At 41.3% G+C, this 21,597-nt stretch overlaps 1 protein-coding gene across 1 annotated transcript in view; it reads right to left on the bottom strand.

The window, feature by feature from the left end:
• The window catches only part of LOC122788701 (myosin heavy chain, skeletal muscle-like), a 58,285-nt gene extending 56,017 nt beyond the window's left edge, over positions 1-2,268 (bottom strand). Inside the window, exons 1-2 of the mRNA XM_044055594.1 lie at positions 2,089-2,268; positions 1,837-2,002 (exon numbers count right to left, since the gene is read on the bottom strand). Of these exons, the coding sequence (XP_043911529.1) occupies positions 1,837-2,002; positions 2,089-2,268 (346 nt within the window). The remainder of the gene's footprint in view (positions 1-1,836; positions 2,003-2,088) is intronic.
• Between the last annotated feature and the right edge of the window lie 19,329 nt (positions 2,269-21,597).

Raw genomic sequence — 21,597 nt, 5'->3', positions numbered from 1 at the left:
CCACTGGGCCAAGAAGTCCCCATTTTCAGTGGAGGCCTGGGGAGAAAAGCTCCATTAACAATCATATAAACATTAAGTAATACAAACATTCCCAGAGTGCAGACAATACAGCATATGTTGGGAGGGTGGGAGGGTGGCCTAATGGTTAAGGTGTTTACTTTACAAACACAAGGTGCAGGGTTTGAGTCTCACAAGGGATAATTGGCTAGGCTTAAAATGGCTCGCAAGGGCAGTTAGCTTAGTACTAATCTATGAACCTATGAACATATTACACTGGAGAACTATACCCATGCAAATAGATTAATGACAGTTATGTACAATGCTGAAAATACAGCATATTACATTGGAGTACTAATCCCATGCAATTGGATCAATGACAATTATACACACAATTAAGGAATACATGGAATGTGGAATATGACCTCTGTTACTTTGCCATCAACATATCATTGGCCATTTAAATGATGTGAAAGTCATACCATCCGAGGCACATTATTAAGCTGATTGATCACCAATTATATGAGTGTGGTGGCAATTATGATGTCTGACAGGGGTCTACTTCAAAGCATTGAAAGCCCACAATATCGAAGACCAAATCATCGAGACAAAATCATTGAAACCTCACTTCAGTGAATGACCGGATCAGCGAATCCATTCCCAGGGTAAGTAATCAGTCATACCACAACTAACGAAGATGGAACCATACCATCCCCAACCCACCCAACTGGAGGCTATGCCTCCACACCCCCCCCTAACTAAATACCAACTCCAAGATCACACTACAGTTGGGAAAAGGGCAAAGTCCTCCTTGCTAGCCAATAGGTTACTTACTGTGGGAATGGATTTGCCTCTCCATTCATTCACTGAAGTGAGGTTTCAATGTTTTCGTCTTGATGATTTGGTCTTCGATATTGTGGGTTTTCGATGTTTTTAGGTAGACCCATCTGATAGTTGCTAGGATGTAGATAGGTGACTGGCTATAAAAATAGATGAAAGGATTGCCAGTTTCTACTGTGGGACATAAGTAACTAAACACATAACACTGGATACACATCTTGGGACAAGTTAAACATTACACTGGCAAGAACAGAAGTGTTAAATATATTATTTAAGAAATGCAGAGCAAGTGGTCAGTGCTTTTTTAGGACTACAGGAACAAATGATGTAAGACTACATATCATCAGGCTTGACTAATTTAAAGAGAGTGTGGGAATTTCAGATGGCAGATTTATTATGGATGTATTCATGTTGTGTTAGGACTACTTAGAATGTCAATTGAAAAGACCTAACTCAGATTTAAGAAGACATGGATTAGAGACATCTGCATAGTTCTTGAACATGACACAAGATAGCAATGCTCAAGATAATTTGAGCTAAGACTTTGCATTTCTGGCTGTGACATTATGTGAATGTTGCAGAAATATGTACCACAAGGCAAGCATTTTCAAAATGCAGTTCAAAATGCAGCATTACTTTAGTGGTTCTGTGTCAGTGCAGGCATTGCATTGACAGAGCACATCTTATAATCAAAAACACAGAGTGATGGTCTGGTCTAGATTGAGATGTAATGTGTTTATTTCCTCACCCTGATTGAAGCCAAACAGATAGAGGTTAGATATTAAACTTAAACTTTATGCTCATGTAAACACCAGCAAAATTACATCAGTACTACCCAAAGTTTGGTCCACATAACTTTTCCCACATTTATGAATGAGGGAAAAGTTAAAGTGGGATCGTTTAGAAAATATAGAGCACTCACATTTATTTATTCAGCACTGAAAAACAACTTTAGCCACATCTTGATGATAAAATATAATATATCAGACAGCAACTTACACTGAAAAATTTTATTCTCCCTTTTCAAAGTTTCAAGTTGGTTCAGAGACACTTCATAAGCATTCTTCACTTTAAAGAGTTCTGTGCCCAGAGAACGTGACTCCTTCAGGGCTGCATCCAGCTCTGCCTGACCCTTTTCATACTTCTGTTTCCATTTGGAGATAATCTATAAATGAAGCATTTTCATTTTTAGATAACTGCAATCAAAGTCTAAGTAAAGTGTTACCAAGACTAAAATTGCTACATTGTTACCTTATCAAAGTTCCTCTGTTTCTTGTCAAGAGCTGCTGCTGCTGTGTTTGATCTTTCTTCATCTAGCATGAGATCTTCTACTTCATTCTGCAGCCTCACTTTTGTCTTCTCCAGTGAGGCACACGTGGGGCCGGATTCACAATAGCTTGCATGGTGTCTAAGAGTAGAGTAAGACTCCATGCAGCCATCATGTCTGACGAGCGATCCACGAACAGCCTGTAGGGGCGTGTAAGAGAGCTCCTAAAACGGCTCTTACACGGACAGGGCTTGGATATGCAAATTACCTCACTTGCAGCCGAAAGGCATGCAAATGAGGTAAATTTGCAATCCAGGAAGCACAAACCTGTCCGTGTAGGAGCCGTGTTAGCTGCAGAAATGTACTCAGTTGACAACCGAGTACCATTCTGCAAATAGCACAATGGAGCCTTGTCAGCTCCAAATAAAAGTTGCATATGTTCCAGGAAGCATGCCAGTGGCCAAATATGTGGCCACTGGCAACGTACCCACATGCAAAATTAAAATAAAAATTTAATTTTTTTGGAGATTGCCGATGTTTAAATGTAGCGCAGCACCGCACAAATGGGCTGCGCTGCAAAAAAACAGAAAAATAAAAATTTAAAACTCACAAATGTGGGTTTAATGAAAACCATCAATTTACAATGTAAGGGAATAGCAGGCTGAAAACAACATGGCCACCGAGTAGGGGTTGCTAAGGGGGGAAGCTCAGTGTAAGACATGTAACTAAGCATTAGTAGGCAATCCTATGTAAATGAGTATTAGGATACTGAATTGCACTTGTACATAGCAAATGAGCACATTCCCTGGAGAGTAGGAGTAGGATAAGGGGAGTAACAGAGTAGGAGATAGGTGACATCACAGAGGGGTATGTATGAAAGAAGTGAAGCTTATTGGAGCAGAGTGGCATGTGAAAGCTGTCAGTTAGACATCATGGAAAGAGGTGTGTCAACAGGTAGACAAGGGAAAGCCAAGAAATGGAAGGTGTACACTGTGGACAACACCAAAGTTTCTTGCTGAGCGTGCATGCACGCTGGGAAGCCCGAGTAAGATGGAGTGTGTGCGTTTAAGCCGGGGTAAGCAAGTAGAAGCCTGTTTAAAGACTTGTAAGTGCATTTGCGCTGGTGTGCACATGTTTTAACCCGAATAAGAAATTTGTAGTCCATCTAAGCATGTGTGCGCGCGTGTTAGCTGCTGTGTGGGTGTTTGCCCTTGTATGCGCGTCACCCCCCCCCCCCTGAGCAAACAGACAGGAAAAAGGAAGCACAACAAATTGTAGGAAGCTACCAGGGAATACTGGTGAAAACAATCAGAATCAGGCAATTACACAGGCAGAACAGTAGCCCTTTTGGTGAAGGAACAAGCCCTAATCACTTTGCCTGAGGACATGAAGATCTGGTTAGCTGATAGACAATGTGCTACTTCAGATGAGTTGGGGAAGAAGGGAGACCTATACCTGGCAAGCAGGCTAGCCCTGCACAGGAAAGGGACCCCCAGTATGGCTCATGGGTCTAAAGGAACCCCTGTTGGGCAACACAGACTGCCCCAACAGAATCTTCCAGTAGCAGGGGAAGCTACTAGTCTTGATACATGTCCAGGAGCTAGGGTTAAATGTTTTGAATGCAACCAGTGGGGCCATGTGGCATACAGGTGTCCACGGACGCAAGGTGGGCAACAAAAGGTGAGGGAGCTAGCAAGTGGGAAAGACAAAATACCAATAGTAGGTTGTCTTGGGACAACAAGGGTACCAAACTACCACCAGAGGTTATATTCTATGGTAGTGAATGGCAAAGAGGCCATTGCCAAGAGAGACACAGCCTCTGATATAACCATTGTAAAGCCTGCAATGGTTACAGAGGAGCACTACTTGTCTGGGCAGTCTACTCCAGTCAGGGCTTTAGGAGGGATCCCATTCCAAATACCTTTGGCTAGGGTTCACCTTGACTGGGAGGGTGGAAAATGAAGCCAGCAAGTAGGTGTGTTTGAGGATATACCTGCAAATGTCTTGATAGGGAATGATTTTGATAGTGCAGTACCCCGTGCCTGTGCAGTTACACACAGTCAGGCTTGGAGATAAGCAGGTAAGTGTGGTAGTATGGGGGAGACCCAGACAGACTGCATACTTGCAGCCAGGACTGGTGGGGTGGTTACTTCAGGGAGGGAGCTACCCTGTAGCAGTGAGACTGAAGGTGAGCCACAGCTGCTTGGGGATACTGATGGTCCCTTCGACAGAGTGACTGCAAAGGTAGAGGTGAGTAGTAGTACCCAGACTGACAGTGAGGCACCACTATCAGAGAATGCCAGACTTCCTGTGAAAGGGGAGCTGTGAAGGGTTACAAGGAGAGAGTTGAGACAGGCTCAGCTCTCAGACCCTACATTGCCAGGCCTGAGGCAGGTAGCTAGGGAGGCACTTGATTCTCAAAGAAAGCGAGAATCTGTATACTGGGACAAAGGATTACTATACAGAGAGTGGATCCCTGAGGGAGGGCTAGAAGATGAAAGAGTACAGCAGTTGATAGTGCCTAGAGCCTACTGTCTGGTGCTTCTAGCCATAGCCCACGATATTCCCTTTGCAGGTCATATGGGCATAAAACGTACAAAGAGGTGTATTATGCAGAGCTTCTATTGGCCTGGAATTTCCAGAGATGTAACAGGGTACTGCAGGACCTGTGAGCAGTGCCAAAAGGTAGGCAAGGAAGGAGGCAAGGTGAGAGCTACTTTGATGCCTTTGCCTGTGATTGAGGAGCTATTTCAGAGGGTAGCTATGGATATTGTGGGTCCTCTGAGTACCCCAAGTTCCACAGGGAAAAAGTATATCCTAGTGGTAGTGGATTATACTACACGATACTCTGAAGCAGTGGCTTTGTCCTCCATTGAGGCAGAGAAGGAGAGAAGGTTGCAAATGCTTTGTTAGAGATTTTACAGCAGGGTAGGTTTCCCAAATGAAATATTGACTGACAGAGGTGCCAATTTCATGTCAGTCCTGCTGGCTTGTCTGTGGAAGTCCTGTGGGGTAAAGCACACTAAGACCAACCCCTACCATCTCCAGACTAATAGTCTTGTTGAGAGGTTAAACTCTACAATCAAGTCCATGCTACGGGCATTTGCAGATCAGTTTAAGAGGGAGTGGGACAGATATTTGTCCCATCTGTTGTTTGCTTACAGAGAGGTTCTCCAGGAATCCACAGGTTTTTCACCCTTTGAGTTGCTGTATGGGCATAATGTGAGGGGACCTCTAGATTTAATTTGAGATGAGTGGGAAGGTGAGTGTGAGTCTCACAAGGAGTCTGTTGTGGCATACATCCTAAACCTCAGGACAAGGCTCAGGGAACTCATGGGCCCAACAACAGAAAAGGGTGTGGTATGACAGGAATGGTCAAACTAGAGAGTATGCTGTGGGGCAGCAGGTAATGGTTCTCATTCCTGTCAGACACAACAAGCTGCAAGCAGCTTGGGAAGGACCCTACAAGGTGGTAAGAAAGTTAAGTGATGTTAACTACATGGTGGAACTGCTAGGCAGAAGTCAGAGGCACAAATTGTACCATGTTAACATGATGAAACTGTTCCATGATACGGATGCCCTCGTACTGAGCATTTGCAATGGATTGCAGGAGGAGTCTGAGGGAGATCTCGGGACTGATCTCCTCAGTAAGGCTCGGGCTGACACCTCAGTGGAAGCGGTAGCAATATCCCAGCAGCTATCTCCTACCCAGGTTTGAGAAATCCAAGCAGTGTTGCAGGAATTTGGGGATATGTTCACTGGGAAACCATGGTGCACCCACCTGGGGCAGTACCAGGTGGATACAGGACCCCAAAGGCCTATTAGGCAGGCCCCTTATAGAGTGCCTGAGAGAGTCAAACATACTCTGAGGGAGGAAGTACAGGAGATGTTGGAACTAGGAGTGATTCAAGAATCCAACAATCCCTGGGCCTCCCTAGTGGTGCTGGTGTCAAAGAATGATGGCAGCACCAGGTTCTGTGTGGACTACAGAAAATTAAATAGTCACACAGAGTCAGATGCTTACCCCATGCCTAGGACATATGAGGCCCTAGAGCAGCTGGGTGGAGTTAAATATCTTACAACCATTGATCTTACCAAGGGTTACTGGCAGTTGCCCTTGACTCCCATTGCTAGAGAGAAGTCAGCCTTTGTGACTCCCTTTGGCTTGTATGAGTTCACAAAGATGTCCTTTGGGATGTAGAATGTCCCAGCAACTTTCCAGAGGCTGGTAGATCATATCCTAGCAGGAGCATGAGGGTTTGCCCTTGCTTACCTAGATGACATTGTCATCTACAGCCATTCCTCGCCAGAGCACCTTCAGCATGTCAGGGAGGTGCTGGGCAGACTACAGAGGGCAGGGTTGACCATTAAGCTGAGTAAATGTCAGGTGGGTATGGCAGAGTTCTCTTACCTAGGACATCGAGTGGTAAGATAAGGTCAGAACCTGCCAGAGTGGAAGCTACTCAGCCATGGCCTACACCTGTCACTAAAAAGCAGGTGAGGGCATTTTTAGTGACAGCAGGGTACTACAGAAAGTTCGTCCCCAGTTGTAGTACCATAGCTGCTCCCCTCACAGACCTGACAAGGAAGAACAGGCCAGATAAGATAGTGTGGACCCCAGCACATGAGCAGGCATTCCAGAAGCTTAAAGAAGCTTTGGGAGGACCCCCTGTGTTAGCCAGTTCAGATTACAGCAAAGAATTTGTTGTGCAGGTGGATGCTTCAAACCATGGGGTAAGGGCTGTACTTTGCCAGATTTCTTCAGAGTGGGAAGAGTACCCAGTGGTTTATCTCAGTCATAGGATCCAACCCAAGGAGGAATGCTATGCAGCTGTATTAAAGGAATGTCTAGCCATAGTGTGGGCACTGCAGAAACTTCAGCCTTATCTGTATGGAAGGAAATTCACTGTTATGACAGATCATAACCCCCTAACATGGATAAACAGAGCCAGCCAGCAAAATGCCAAGTTGCTAAGATGGAGCCTGGGTTGCAAGCATATATGTCCATACAGCACCACAGTAGGATTAGCAATGCCAATGCAGATGGGCTCTCAAGAATGGAACGGGGCAAGGTATACTCAGATAGATCTAATTCCCTCAAGCAGCGTTTCTCAAGGGTCACTTGAAAAACTAGCTTGAGTTCTCTGGGGGGGATATGTGAAGATTGGGTGAAGATAGATTAAGTCTTCCAGCCTAGCCAGATAGAATTTTGGAGATAATTCTGTCCTCTGTAAATATTAATGTAAGCCACAGGCTTGTTGTCTTAAATGGAAAAAAAATGCTGTTACAAAAATGTAACAACAGTGCACTCTACTGACCAAGTAAAGCATGTTGTGACCATTTGATATAAACACGGCTCCAGATGATCTAGATGAAGGAATTATTGCTATTGTTTTAAGGCCAAATTGAATGGCCAGAATTTGCATGCATAAATGTCCTTAATGGCTTCACTTCCTAACCTGGTGTGAGCTTACTAAAGAATGTAGCCTGTTAGCCTGGGAACCCAGGGAAGTGTGAAAAATGATGTAATGGGAACCAGGAATGTGATTTAAAAAACAGAGAATAAGAGAACATTAAGCATTTTTGTCTTGACCATCCAACTCATCAGCACTCTGCCTTTGCTCTATATGTAAGTTAATCTTAGACTTGTGTTTTCTCTTAGAAATAGCTAGAAACTAGAAAGATTAGACTAAGCGTTTTTCTGTAATGTCATAACTGCACTACTGAATTATTTTAAGTATTTCTCGGTGATCTCTGAACTCTTGACTAGCACTGTGTAGTAAGAAGTTTTGTCTTGTGTTTTTAGTATTTATTATTAACTATTTTTAAAGCCTTTCAACTGTGGCTGTTTTGTATGGAGATAATTTAAGCTCTAGAGTACATTGCATGTGTATAGTGATCCTGTACGAAGTCACTCTAATAAGCCTTGACTGTTTAGTTATACTGCCAACTGGATAATAATATTGCACAGTAATAATTGGACAACCTTTTAAGGGCCTTTGAGCAGCTGATAAATTTTAGCTGGATGGTGGCAGTGATTTCTACAGTATAGTCTGGGTAAAAGGGGCACAGCTGGAGAACCTGTGCCAGCCTTCCCCAGGAGGGTCTGTGTGGTTGTATAACTCCTATCTCAAAGTGTGTGTGTGTGTGTGTGTGTGTGTGTGTGTGTGTGTGTGTGTGTGTGTGTGTGTGTGTGTGTGTGTGTGTGTGTGTGTGTGTGCGTGTCAGCTACTTGGGCAGGGACACGAAGCATTGGTTGGACAGAGAGGGTGCTGGAGGTTTTAGCTTACACAGCTGGCTGAGATCTGGGCCCTATAGCTGTGCCAGTGGGGAGTTTTATTGAAGAACTTGAGAGCAAATAAGCGACCAGCCCGGACTGACTGTGATCTCTGTGTGCTCTTAAGGGAAATTGTACTTTACTCTGTGTATTTGTTATCCTTTCCTCCTATATGAGATGCCTCTCACTGGTGTTAGTGGTAAGGATTGAGGCTCCTTGATTGCTGGGCCATGGTAATGGCATCACACCAGTTAAATACTTTTACTCTTGAAACTTGTAATTATTTCTGTTTCCAGACGATAGAAAGAATTTCTAGCTGCAGACATTATGTCTCTTAGCTGTGGACACAATCATAAAACTCTTTACTTGTTAACTTATTTTCTTAGAGTTTTCCACATTAACTCTGTATGTTCCAACTTCTACCATGGAAACATACATTTGCATAGGCATATAGTCCATATACATTTCTGCTCTTCTCAAGCAGGGTGCACTGTGGTTACATTTTTGAAGCTCAGCACATAACATATTATTTATTTACATTTGTAAGACAAGCCTATGGATCATATTAATATTTACAATGACATAGAATTATTTACAAAATTCTAGCTAGCTGGGCTGGCAGCTTCACAGTGTTTGTGTGTGTGTGTGTGTGTGTGTGTGTGTGTGTGTGTGTGTGTGTGTGTGTGTGTGTATTACACACATATATATATATGTATTTATATAAATAGATGTATAATGAGTCTGTGTCAGATGATCGAGTTTTCTGAAACTCAAAATTCATATGATTAAGACCATATGTCAGAGTTTCTGAAAACTACCTTTTTATGTTTTGCAGGGGGCAAGCCCCACTATATCCCACACACCCCCTGAGAATTATACATACCAACTCTGTGATTGCACTACAGTGATGAATGAAAAGGTAAATTTTCTAATCTGCACTGTACTGCGATGTCCATTTAGTGCCTCAGGTTTTCAAAAAAAACTTGATCATATGGTCATATGTGTGTTTGTAAATGTGTATGGGTATATGCGTGTGTATATGTATATACACATATGTATAACATAGATATATATATATATATATATATATATATATATATATATATATATATGGATTCACTTTATATCCTCAATATACTGAAATATTGAAATTCAGTATTTCGGGGCTATAAAGTCGAAACCTGAAAACAACAAAAACTCAGAAGTGCGAAATTCAAAATCTCACACACTGGAGATTTTGAATTAGCTCTTCTACTCCATACACACACCTTCCTCCCCACACACAAACACTAGCTCTCTACTACATAAAAGCAGGGGACAAGCACCCCTGCACCCCCCCATGCCCCCCCTACTTAAATATTCTAACTCCGAGGTCACACTACAAACACACACAAAACACCACCACACAAGCTACATTCTCCTTGCACACACACATCACAGCAACAAAACACACTAACACACACCACAACCCCTACCCAAAACCCTTAACAAATAAACACTTACCTGAATCCACAAACACAGCATAACACCGGAAGCGCTAATTCAAAATCTCTGGTGTGTGAGGTTTCGAATTTCACTCTTCTGAGGTTTCACTGTTTTCAGGATTCCACTTTATGGGCTCGAAATTCTGAATTTCGATATTTCAGTATTTCGAGCTTCTAAGGTAAATATCTCTCTCTCTCTCTCTCTCTCTCTCTATATATATATATATATATATATATATATATATATATATATATATATATATATATTTTAATCCTAGCTATATTCTATCAGGACTCAGCCTTCTCTGTCAATTGGCGTGGAAGCTCTGAAGGGCTTGGCATCTAAACCTCTCTTTTAAGACAGCTCTGGAAACCAGCCAGCTATTATATCCTTGACAGGATGTAACCTGTATAGCTTTGGCTACTGAAGCAACAATCATTCAAACATCTGGCTTTATGGTAAGTTCACTTACATGATTATTTTTCTTTCCTGACAGTTGTCATCCTTTAGTTTTTAAATTTTTTGCCAAACTAGATCCAGCAACATTCTTATTGAAAGCTACTCTTTTTATATACCCTCATTTTTCAATGCATAGTTAATCCCACTTGTCACAAAATCCATATTTTCTAGAAAAAAAATATTTTCGGCATGTGGATGATATCTCAGCCAAACTGATGTGTTATTTTCTGCTCTAGAGGATGCTGGCTTCAAAAATGCAAAAAAAAAAAAAAAACACGTTAGTTGGCATCCTATATATTGAAGAAATGATGGCCTTTTAAACTGTAAATTTGACATCTAAAAAAATTAATTTATTATCAAAATAGTATACTAATCTTAAAAAATCAGTTGCATAATTACGATAATTCATAAATTCTTTTACTTCATCCTGGCTCCCCACAAGGGAAAATATCAAGATAGAAAAGATACATTGTCAAAAATGTATTATATTGACTATCAAAAGTCCTTTCTTTCTCACAACACCACTTAATAATGTCAGCATATGCTGGGGCTCATTTGGTTTACATTGGCACTTTTGGAAGTAATCACATTTAAAAAACATAAAGCTGTTTTATAAAACTGAATCTGTACACTTCATCAGTGGTGCTATCTTTTTAATAGCGAGAACTGTTTCTGTTGATAATGCTAAACCAAACCATTTTAACTCCACAGAATGCATGATACTGTAAAGTAAACCACAGACATCTACTGTTAACAAAACAGCATTATCCTTAAAATTTAATCTAGGTACTGGTTGTACTGTGTAAACATACGCATGTGCAGTACATCAGAAAAAGCCCCAGGATAGTGGAAAATCTTGGAAGGGCACCACACAGGTATTATACAAAGGTATTATTTAAAAAAAGTAAGTGTTTTTTTTTCTTAAAAAATGTCATTGTATAATAGCAATAACCCACATCTGAGTGTGGGTAATACTAGATTTACCCACGGTTGTCTTTGTTTGGTCACTCAGGGTTCGCCCTCATGACCACACCACCTCAACTGTGGGTAAATCTAGCATTACCCACAGCCAGACATGAGTTACTGCTTAAATATCACCTTACCTAGGAGGAAGAAGGATAAGAATCCTGGAACCCTTGGGGAATGGTCCCTGCAACATCTGCTCTGCAACTTGAAAAATAATCCAGGTTATAATGAATTGCAGAGGTAAGAACAGAGGACCAAGTTGCTGCCTCAAGAATGATTCTAGAGTCCACTACTTTCCAGTTCGTAAATTGTTACTAGGTTAATGAACTGGGGGCAATTTTCAGCCTAGCCAAGTTTTCCCAAATGAATAATGATGTCCTGTATCCAGATGGGACATCGAGGGCCAGGCATTTATAAACTCTCTCTGTCCATAATGGGCATGGGTGCTAGGCCCCCTGTAAATTTCCTATCCCCATCCTATGGCCTAGGTCATATTAAAATTGGGTAATAGACAAACTCAGCTTCACATAGATGGGAAGCTTCTTCCATTGGAGGGGCAGTCTCTGGGACACATATATGTTTCTTCAGCATGTTCTGTTTAAGCCGCATACAAAATTCAGGTCTCTAGACCTTGTATGTCTGGTACTATTTGAAGTACGACTATGCAGAAGATTCATAAGCTTGGGGTTTGTAGATGCCTTGTAAGTCAGGCATAGATCACCCCTTTGCAATCTATAGGAGACTGAGTAGAGGGAGAGGGCTTTAAAGCACTCTGCATAAGGCAGGTTTGGTATGCCTTATATTCCTTTTGTAAAGAACCTCTGAGTTTGCTCTAGTTGCTGTATATGCCTGTTCAAGTACATACCAAAGGGAACATTGTACTCTATGATTGGTCTGATAAGGGTAGAGTACAGTGGGATAATGATCTCTTTGGACCTAAATGCCATGCCCTTACTTACCACTGTGGCCACATGGTGGTCTAAGGTAAGGCTACTGTTTATGTGCATACCCAGTTCCATGACCACTGAGTTGACTTTAGGGGCATATTATCAAGATGATAATTAGCAGGGATGACTGACTTCCCAAGGGGGTACAATTATACATTTCTTAGTATTGAGTTTAAGACCATGGCTTTGGCATGATTTGTTAGTCAGAAATAGACCTTCTTCAAGACTGCTAGTGTTTGCAGGGGAGTCAGTGGTAACCCCCAGCTTGCAATCATTTGCAAACATAATCAGCCATTAACCTTCAGTGTTTGCTTCTACTTCAGAGAAATAGATGCCAAAAAGGAGTGGGCCCAGTACTGAACCCTGGGGGGGGGGGGGGGGCCTTCACTAGTAATTGGCCTCTTGATGGAGGTGACCTTACCTGTTTTGACCTCCTGGATCCCATCAGTGAGCAAGTAATAAAAATGTTTATAACTATTTTACTAGGCTTGTTAATAATACCTGACTGGGGTTTTGTATCAAAAGCCTTGGCGAGGGCAAGGTAAGCTGTGTGCACAGTCTTGCCCTCATCCATTGCTTTGGAGACCCTCCCAAAGAAGTCCACTGTATTTAACAAAGACAAACTGTGATGGGTATACATTTGCAGGTTACAGATGTCCTCATTTATCATATCCATGATGATTCTTTCAATGACCTTACATATGAGGCTCATCAGACTTCAATGCCTGTATTTACCCAAATCAGTGGTTGGACCTCCTTTGTGCAGGGGAATGACTGTAGCCATCTTCCTTTCCTTGGGAAGAAACCTGACTGTAAGCTCCAGTTGAAAAGTAATTCAAGTGGTCTAAAGAGGTCATGTTTTTGCTGTTTAAAAGTAAGCATCACAGAATTTTTTGGGGGCCCACTCATGCAGTGTTTCTGGTCTTAGGTAGATTGCCACCAAAGAGGAGAAGACTGTGGTGGAGTGTGCCTTAACCTTGCCTGGAATGGATTTAGCATGGTGGGAGTAACAAAAAGCAATAGCAGAGGACAGCTAATGAGCAGTTGTTTGCTTAGAAACAGGCTGACCCTTCTTAGCATCAGAATAGGAAATAAATAGCTGTTCAGCTTTCTTGAAGGGCTTAGTTCTGTCAAGATAGTACCTCATCTGCCTGTGCTCATCCAAGGTATGCAGAATCTTCTCTTCTTGCTTTTATTTTCCTGTAATAAATCTGGGAGATTGGTGGCTTGATTCAGGGTAAGTTCAGCAAAAACGTTTGGCATGAGAGAAGGATTAGTGTGTAGAACAACTCTGTCCTTGTGGAAAATTAGATAAAGCTGGCCCACCATGAGAGTTTGTAGCTTCCCTGCTCCATTTTAGTAATATATGCTAAACATAACCTTGCCCTTCCTCCAACTATAACATGTATCTTAACTTTAAAAACGCCCTTCCCATAATACTAGGACTACACAAGACAGCTCATATGCTCAACACACACACACACACACATACACACACACACACACACACACACACACACACACACACACACACACACACACACACACACACACACACATACACACACTAAATCTGTCCTCTAAACTACATTGACCCTAACCCTAAACACTCACAGTCACACACAGACATTTAATCTATCCCTTTCCTAACTCTTAAGCTAACCCTAACCCACACACACACGCACACACACACACACACACACACACACACACACACACACACAAACACCAACACACACCTAGTATTCATCCCACTTAACTTTTGCAGTAAAGCAAACATCTGATGAAACGTTTGTGTGATAAACTGGACATTTGTACAAACAGCCCTGCACTTCTGGCTGTCGACAAAAGCAATGGTCGATAACCACATGACACTCGTGTGTGCATATACATATATGTTTTTAAACACACACACACACACACACACACACACACACACATATGGCCGACATACATTTGGCACTACATTTCTATTGTAGGTGACACAGCCTACCCAGTAAAGCCATGACTGATAACGCCTGTTTACCATCCAGATATAGCAAAAGAGGATTTATATTACAGTGCACACACCCACAGCCAAGCATTAGTGGAGCAGGTTGTGGGTCTGTTGGCATGATGCTTCAGGTGGTTCAGGTACTTGGACATTTTTGGTAGCTAACAACAGTAGGCAGTAGTAAAGGGAAGTGGAACTTTTGTTGGGTGTGCCTTATACAGCATTGTATCATAATCTTTAAGAAACAGCCAGGCCAGGCATAGTATCATCAAGGTACTCAGTCAACACTCCAAGGAAGTGATAACAGAGACAGTGGCCATAAGAGAGAAGCCATATGCACCAATGGCACCACAAAGGGCAAAACATAAAGCAGCACAGGCCACCAATGTCTGGTGCACAGAGGTGCTTCTGATATTAGCACCAAAATGATGCTTAAATACAGAGCCCAACACACTATTCCATAAGTCAGCCAACAATGTCCAGAACATGATTCTGCCACACAGCATGGCAGATGTGCTTCAGGCACCAAGAACAAAATGATATACATATAGAGAGCCTAACATACTGTATTGCAAGTTGTAAACCATTGTCTACTGCACAACTATGTGACATGGCATGGCAAATGTGTTTCAGACACAAAGAGCTAGATGATGTACACATAAAGAAAGACACCATGGAGTGATCCATTTAGGCTATGTTGGCACGAATATGCCCATTTCACTCTGGGCAACTGGCTGTATCACATACTAGTGTAAATGAGAATGAATATTGTGGTAAAACTATCACCGGTTTATCTTGTGATGCTGGACACAGAAGACACATCCAACAGTTACATACATAGGTTGGGGGAGAACGCAGCAGACCATGACACTTGCAGTACATCAGCAGGATAGTAAAGGCATGGTTTATAAGACATTATGATCTTGAGACATGCATTACAATCTTCTGTAATCCATACATTTGACATGCTGTTAGAGGTAGCCCCTAGTGCACAGTATTTATTGGCTCTGCACAACACTGGCATGGCCATATGGAAAGATGATGTAGAGGAAAGTGTCTTCCACTTCATTGTGTTATAGGGCTGGCAGATACCGATGTTGCAAAGTCATCACAACATCCACTGACTGCTGCATGCCCCTGCTTCATAATGCGGGAAGTGACCAGTGTGGTATATACTGTCGTCATTAGCTGAATAGTGTGTGTGTCATCATTAATTACTGCATCTTGCAATAATACGGTTCTATACCATCTTGTAATATGCATATCATACAGATGTGGTTCTGCATTGCCATTTAGGAAATGCCTGGTGTTCCATGATTTGTCTGACCAGCTTGTTGCTGGAGTCCATATATTTTCAGAATTCTGCAAAACAGATCATGAAATATTGGTCAATTCTGTGCAACAGCACCTACCTCTGCAGCTAGAAGCCATATTTCATCTATGGTCTTACCTTTCTTCTCTCTATTTGAGGAGCCTGCCACAGGATGCAGCTGGGTTTCCTCAGCCTCAGTAACTGCACTATTACCCCTCACATAGGTGGATGATGCAATGTCCCCCTGTACCACTGTAACTACGGGCACAGCATTGTGAATGTGTGGGTTGTGTTTGGTATTTATGACTTGTCATCAGACAGCTCATCATTGTCCTGCAGAAGTGCTGCAGGAAGCATCTTGCCATATCAACTTGGTATACTGGAAGCATCACCACAGGTGGCTTGTGTACCAACAACCTTAACATCATCACCATATAGGTAGTGCAGGACCTGCAATGCACAATCGGCATAGAGCTAAACAGAGATGCAGAATGTACATCCACATGGAATCTACATCATTTTGCACACCACTACCATGACTTTGCTAAATAAATCATTGTCAGTACCTACTGTTATCAGAGGCATTAACATTAGATAGACCAAAGTTCCTCAAAGGCATTGATCATGTAGTGCTTACACCCAATAATAAGACATGTAGCTTTTTAATCTTACCATGGCAGCCTCTGATATGTTAAACATCTTCTTGGCCCATGACTTCTGGAACTGTGTGATGGTCAGTTCTACACCATCAGCAGTGCAGTCTCTGGCACTAGTGTAGAATACAGTGAACATATTGTTACAGGTGTGCCATGATAAACTAGTAGAGCTGTTTATGTGTGATACATAGGTATGCATACTACTAGGTCCAGCTGGCACACCAGTGTCACCTCCACCCCAGGAACTGTTTGCCTATCATTCCGGCACCCCTCTGGGAAACAAACAATAGCTCAGCTTGAAGTGGTGGGAAAACCTACCCAATTTATTGAACGGAGAAAAATAGCAATGTCTCATGCCTTCTTCTGGTCTACTCATACATGTCTGTGATGCATCACTGAAAGAATTGCATGATCCATCCATGGCCAGTTACAATATTGACATGGTGGGTGATCACCTCCTAGAGATAAATGCAGTGCTGTCTGCTCTCCCCCTCACCACCAAGGAGAGCCAGATCACATTGCCATAAAGTAAGAATTCTTATCCTGGATGAAGTTGTCATGGTGCTGCTCACATTCCCCTGCTGCTATCTGGACACTTCCATATGCAAAGACCATATATGCATCATTATATACTTACCGACAATGTGCACTAAAACAGCAAAAAGTAACATGTTACAACATACATTACAAACCTGCAGAGTATGTCATAAGTAATATCAAGTTCATAAAGTACTATCTGATGAAATCATACAAAGAAGTAGCAGTAATATTCAGCTGTTGCTGCATTTATAGTGAAGTAGAAACACAAAAATCTGCAGAGTGGATATAAATAAAACACAGGCTACAACTAGTAGCTAACAAAAAATACTTATAAATCTGCAGAGTGGATATAAATAAAACACAGGCTATATCTAGTAGCTAACAAAAAATACTTATAGATCTGCAGAGTTAATGTAAATAAAACACTACAACTAGTAGCTAACAAAAATACTTATATATCTGCAGAGTGGATATAAATAAAACACAGGCTACAACTAGTAGCTAACAAAAAATACTTATAGATCTGCAGAATTAATGTAAATAAAACACAGGCTACAACTAGTAGCTAACAAAAATACTTATAAATCCGCAGAGTGGATATAAATAAAACATAGGCTACATCTAGTAGCTAACAAAAAATACTTATAAATCTGCAGAGTGGTTATAAATAAAACACAGGCTTCAACTAGTAGCTAACACAAAATACTTATAAATCTGCAGAGTGGATGTAAATAAAACACAGGCTACAACTAGTAGCTAAAAAAAATACTTATAAATCTGCAGAGTGGATATAAATAAAACACAGGCTATGACTAGTAGCTAACAAAAATACTTATAAAGTGTCTGTGCTTACCCTGAACAAAATCTAGCACTGACTACAAAAACACTAGTCTGTCTCACAATACACACACACACACACACACACACACACACACACACACACACACACACACACACACACACACACACACACACACACACACACACACACACACACACACACACTTTCTTCTCTGAATTTCAGTATGGTATCCACTGAGGAATACTGATCTGCATTGTAGATATTTTTGAGCACAGACTCCACTGACAACCATGCAGTTTGGTAAATTCATGTTAGCATATTCCATGCTTAATATTCAATGCCACCTTGTTTAGACTATGGCTCTGTGAGAAGATATGGTATTAGTGGATTTCACATGTTGGGGAGTTTCTTTTGTTTTACACTGCACCCAGTTCTGATACTTTATAGCAATGGCTGTACAGCAAATTGACATATTCAGACAAGCCGCAGGATGCAGAGAAGCAGCGTGAGTAAAGAAGGAAATGCTCTTCTACTTCACTGTCTGCAGAGGTATGAGGACTTCATCAGTAGGGGGCACACCCATTTCTAAAAAAATAATAATAAATGGGAGGACCTTACTCTCAGTCTGCGTTAGCACATTGGAATATACTACATAGGGAGAAAATGCACTATACACAGACTTATACCTTGCCTGCAACATAACTAGGACATGTTGGAGGGACAGATGTGTGTCTGTGAGAATACCCCTACTCTGGAACAGGCTTCCCATCAATGTGAAGCAGAGTTCTTCACTGATCCTATTCATGCATAACATGGGCCAGCAGGTGGGAAATCAAAACTTCACCCCCGGTCTCTCACCTATAACTCTAATGGATAGAGGCAACTTGTAAGTGTTTGATCACACATGTCCTAGCTTACACATACCCCTAAAAATTACCTGCAGGGCACCAAACTCATTGGATACACTTGGGATGCATAGCTATGCTTAAAAAGACCCTTGTGGTCATTAGCCTAGTATATACCTATGAAGCTGACATATTACACAACGTTAATTTGCTGTCTAGCACAGAGCATGCAGGTCACTGGTCATCTTTCATTGATGACATATGACACACAATATCCCAGATGATGAAATATTGTTTTATAGTTGTAGAAAATGTTGGCAGCTCTGATTACATAAATTTTCTAATGTGTATCTGGAAAGGCAGAAGTGCTGCCATGAGTTGCTTACATTTTTTTTGAATCTCAAAGAAATATAAACTAATGGCTGATATATCAGATCTGACTTGTCTCATTCTCACCCATTTCTACTCACTAGAACCCAACAAATCCTATGTGCTCCCCAGCATTATATTTCCTTTCCCACTCGGTAATGCTGCTTCGTATTTTGCTTAATTCTCATGTTAAATGCTCTGATATACATTTCTGTTTTTCTGTCATTATAAATATTCAAACCACTTTCAGTGAATTAATGTCAAGATCTACAACAGGATGGGCACCTTGTGTGGTCCTTATAGCTCCCTTGTCTAACTTTAAACTCTTGCCTCAAGAAGATGTATTTCTTCGGAGAAATGCTCGCCATTTGTTTTGTGTTCACACCCATGACTTACTGTCTCATAAGATATTACAAAGCACAAACAAGAAATGCCAGGCTATGTCTTATTAAGGAAACTATCTATTTTTAAAGTTGCATATCAAGTTTATTCCTTAATCTTCAAAGTATGTCGCATCTAAAATGGACTGTGGGCCAGTTCAAAAGTAAAACCTATTTGGGTAGTTTATTTCAGACACTTTATAATGTAGTTTGGAATCCAAAGAGCTGATCCCTTCTCTGTTGTACCTTCCCTTGACACACTGGTATTTGTTAAGCAGCTGTAAGAATAAAAGCAGAAGGCCAGACGATCCTGCCAAATTGGCCTCTCACTACTTATAAATGCCCTCAGTATCCAGGGCACCAAAGGAAAAAGACCTTGCTATGCCAAGTATGTGACTTTTACCCTTTGCTAAGGAGCATGGACAGTATTACACAATTCATGTATAAATTTCAAAGCCTGAAGTACTGGGATTGTTTACTTTTTCCATGTGAACTCTGTATCTGTACATACAAATGTAGGCTTAGCATGTCAGATCCTACTATGGGTCTTACTTTGTTACTGAGTAATGCACTTCAGCAATTTATTCAGTGAATTACACACTTATTGAGTATATATGGATGTGCTTGCTTCACTGAGAGAAAGTTAAGCCTTTGTTGCTAGTATTTTCTTTACCATTAAGCTCCAACATTTTATATGCACTATATACTAATAGAACTCGTTTGATTTACTTTAATAAAACCCAACAATTCTTAAAGGTATGTAGCTAATGAGGCACACAGATAATTAGCAACCAGATTGTTTTTTCTAATTGTCAGATTAAGCGGACAGTGTGCCTTGTCTTAGTTTTGCAGTTGGCATGATGGCTACCAGAGTGATAACAGACAGCAAGGGACATCACATAAGCTTCCAGTGGTGTGTTATCAGTATGCAGAGTAAGAGGTTTATAATGTTGCAGCTGATTCTGATGCATTTGTGCTTCTGTTACTATACAACACTGTAGCCATCAAGCCCAGCAAATACATTGTTTTCTCTTTTTCTTGGCAGTTTTGTTTGGGATCTGGGACTGTAACAGCAATGTCAGTCTTGCAACTTAACCAAATCTACCCAAGGGATGTGCCCATTTTCACCATAGTTTACTTGTCTGATAAATATGAGACTTAGTAAGCAAAATGGCAGTTTATCTGATAGGACTAAGACTGAGTTCTTAGCAGACTTCATCCTGTAGTCTTGAGTTTGATTCTGTCTGTCTCCATTTGTCTACTGTATTGATTCTGAGCAAGTCATTTAGCCAAACAGTGCTCCTTAGTCAACCTGAAAAGAGACATTGGTACTTGATCCTAATGGATTTTTCCTGTTAACACATTTTAAAAAAAAGTCAGCTAAAGACCAGGACTTCTAAACAAGTGGCATCTGTAATAACAGTGCGTAATGTCAGCCATGAACATCTGACCATCATCACTTACCATCTGAAGGGGTTACATTAATCCATGCTAATGCTTGCCCCAAAGTTGCAACTCGTGCACCTCACTTCTGTAACCATATTATAATTATTTATTTATATAGCTATTTTAGGACATAACACACTGTAAAATGCAAATATCTTGTTTGCAAGATGCTCTTGTTTTAAGATTGCAAAATGCATTAAAAGTTTCATGTAGAAGTATTTATCCTAGGGTTGCCACCTATCAGGACATTTTCCAGACAATCAGGAAATCAGGATCTCTGTCAAGAAATCCAGTTATCGTGAGTACTTAAACGGTATTTTGAATCATTCTGATAGCCAACACAGTACATTTCTTAAAGTGTTTTACTGTTTCACTTGGATTTCCAATTTGTATTCAAATGCAGTGTAAAAAAAACAATCTGCAGTGGCTTGCGCTTCTGTATGTGTATGTTGGGGTGAGGATAGACTGAAGTGTATATAAATATATACAAGAGTAACAAGTTGATAATGGTTTCTTCCTGTTTGCATCACTGTCTAGCATCAGCACTGCACACAGTAAGTGGCTATGTTTGCTAGTATGGGCAAGATGTGTGGGAAAAGAACACATCACTGGTACAGTGGCACAGTGAGTAGTGTTGCTATCTCAAAGCTCATGTCTCCCTGTCTGAGTACTTCGCTTTGGCTCCATCTGTATGGAGTCTGAGGTTTATTGAGTGACTCTCATTTTTTCTATTACCCCAAAGAAATGCCAAAGGTTAATTGATATTCTTATAATTTGTGTAGAAGGCATAGTGTGTGTGTGTGTGTGTGTGTGTGTGTGTGTGTGTGTGTGTGTGTGTGTGTGTGTGTGTGTGTGTGTGTGTGTGCATACACGAGAGTGTGTGTGTGCGTGTGTGTGCGTGCGTGCATGTGTGTGTGTGTGTGTGTGTGTGTGTGTGTGTGTGTGTGTGTGTGTGTGTGTGCGTGTGTGTGTGTGTGTGTGTGTGTGTGTGTGTGTGTGTGTGTGTGTGTGTGTGT

The sequence above is a fragment of the Protopterus annectens genome, chromosome 14.part0, assembly GCF_019279795.1.
Source record: "Protopterus annectens isolate FY-2018-M chromosome 14.part0, PAN1.0, whole genome shotgun sequence".
Lineage (NCBI taxonomy): Eukaryota > Metazoa > Chordata > Ceratodontiformes > Protopteridae > Protopterus > Protopterus annectens.
The sequence above is the reverse complement of the archived record's forward strand: the minus strand, read 5'-3'. Positions and strand labels throughout refer to the sequence as shown.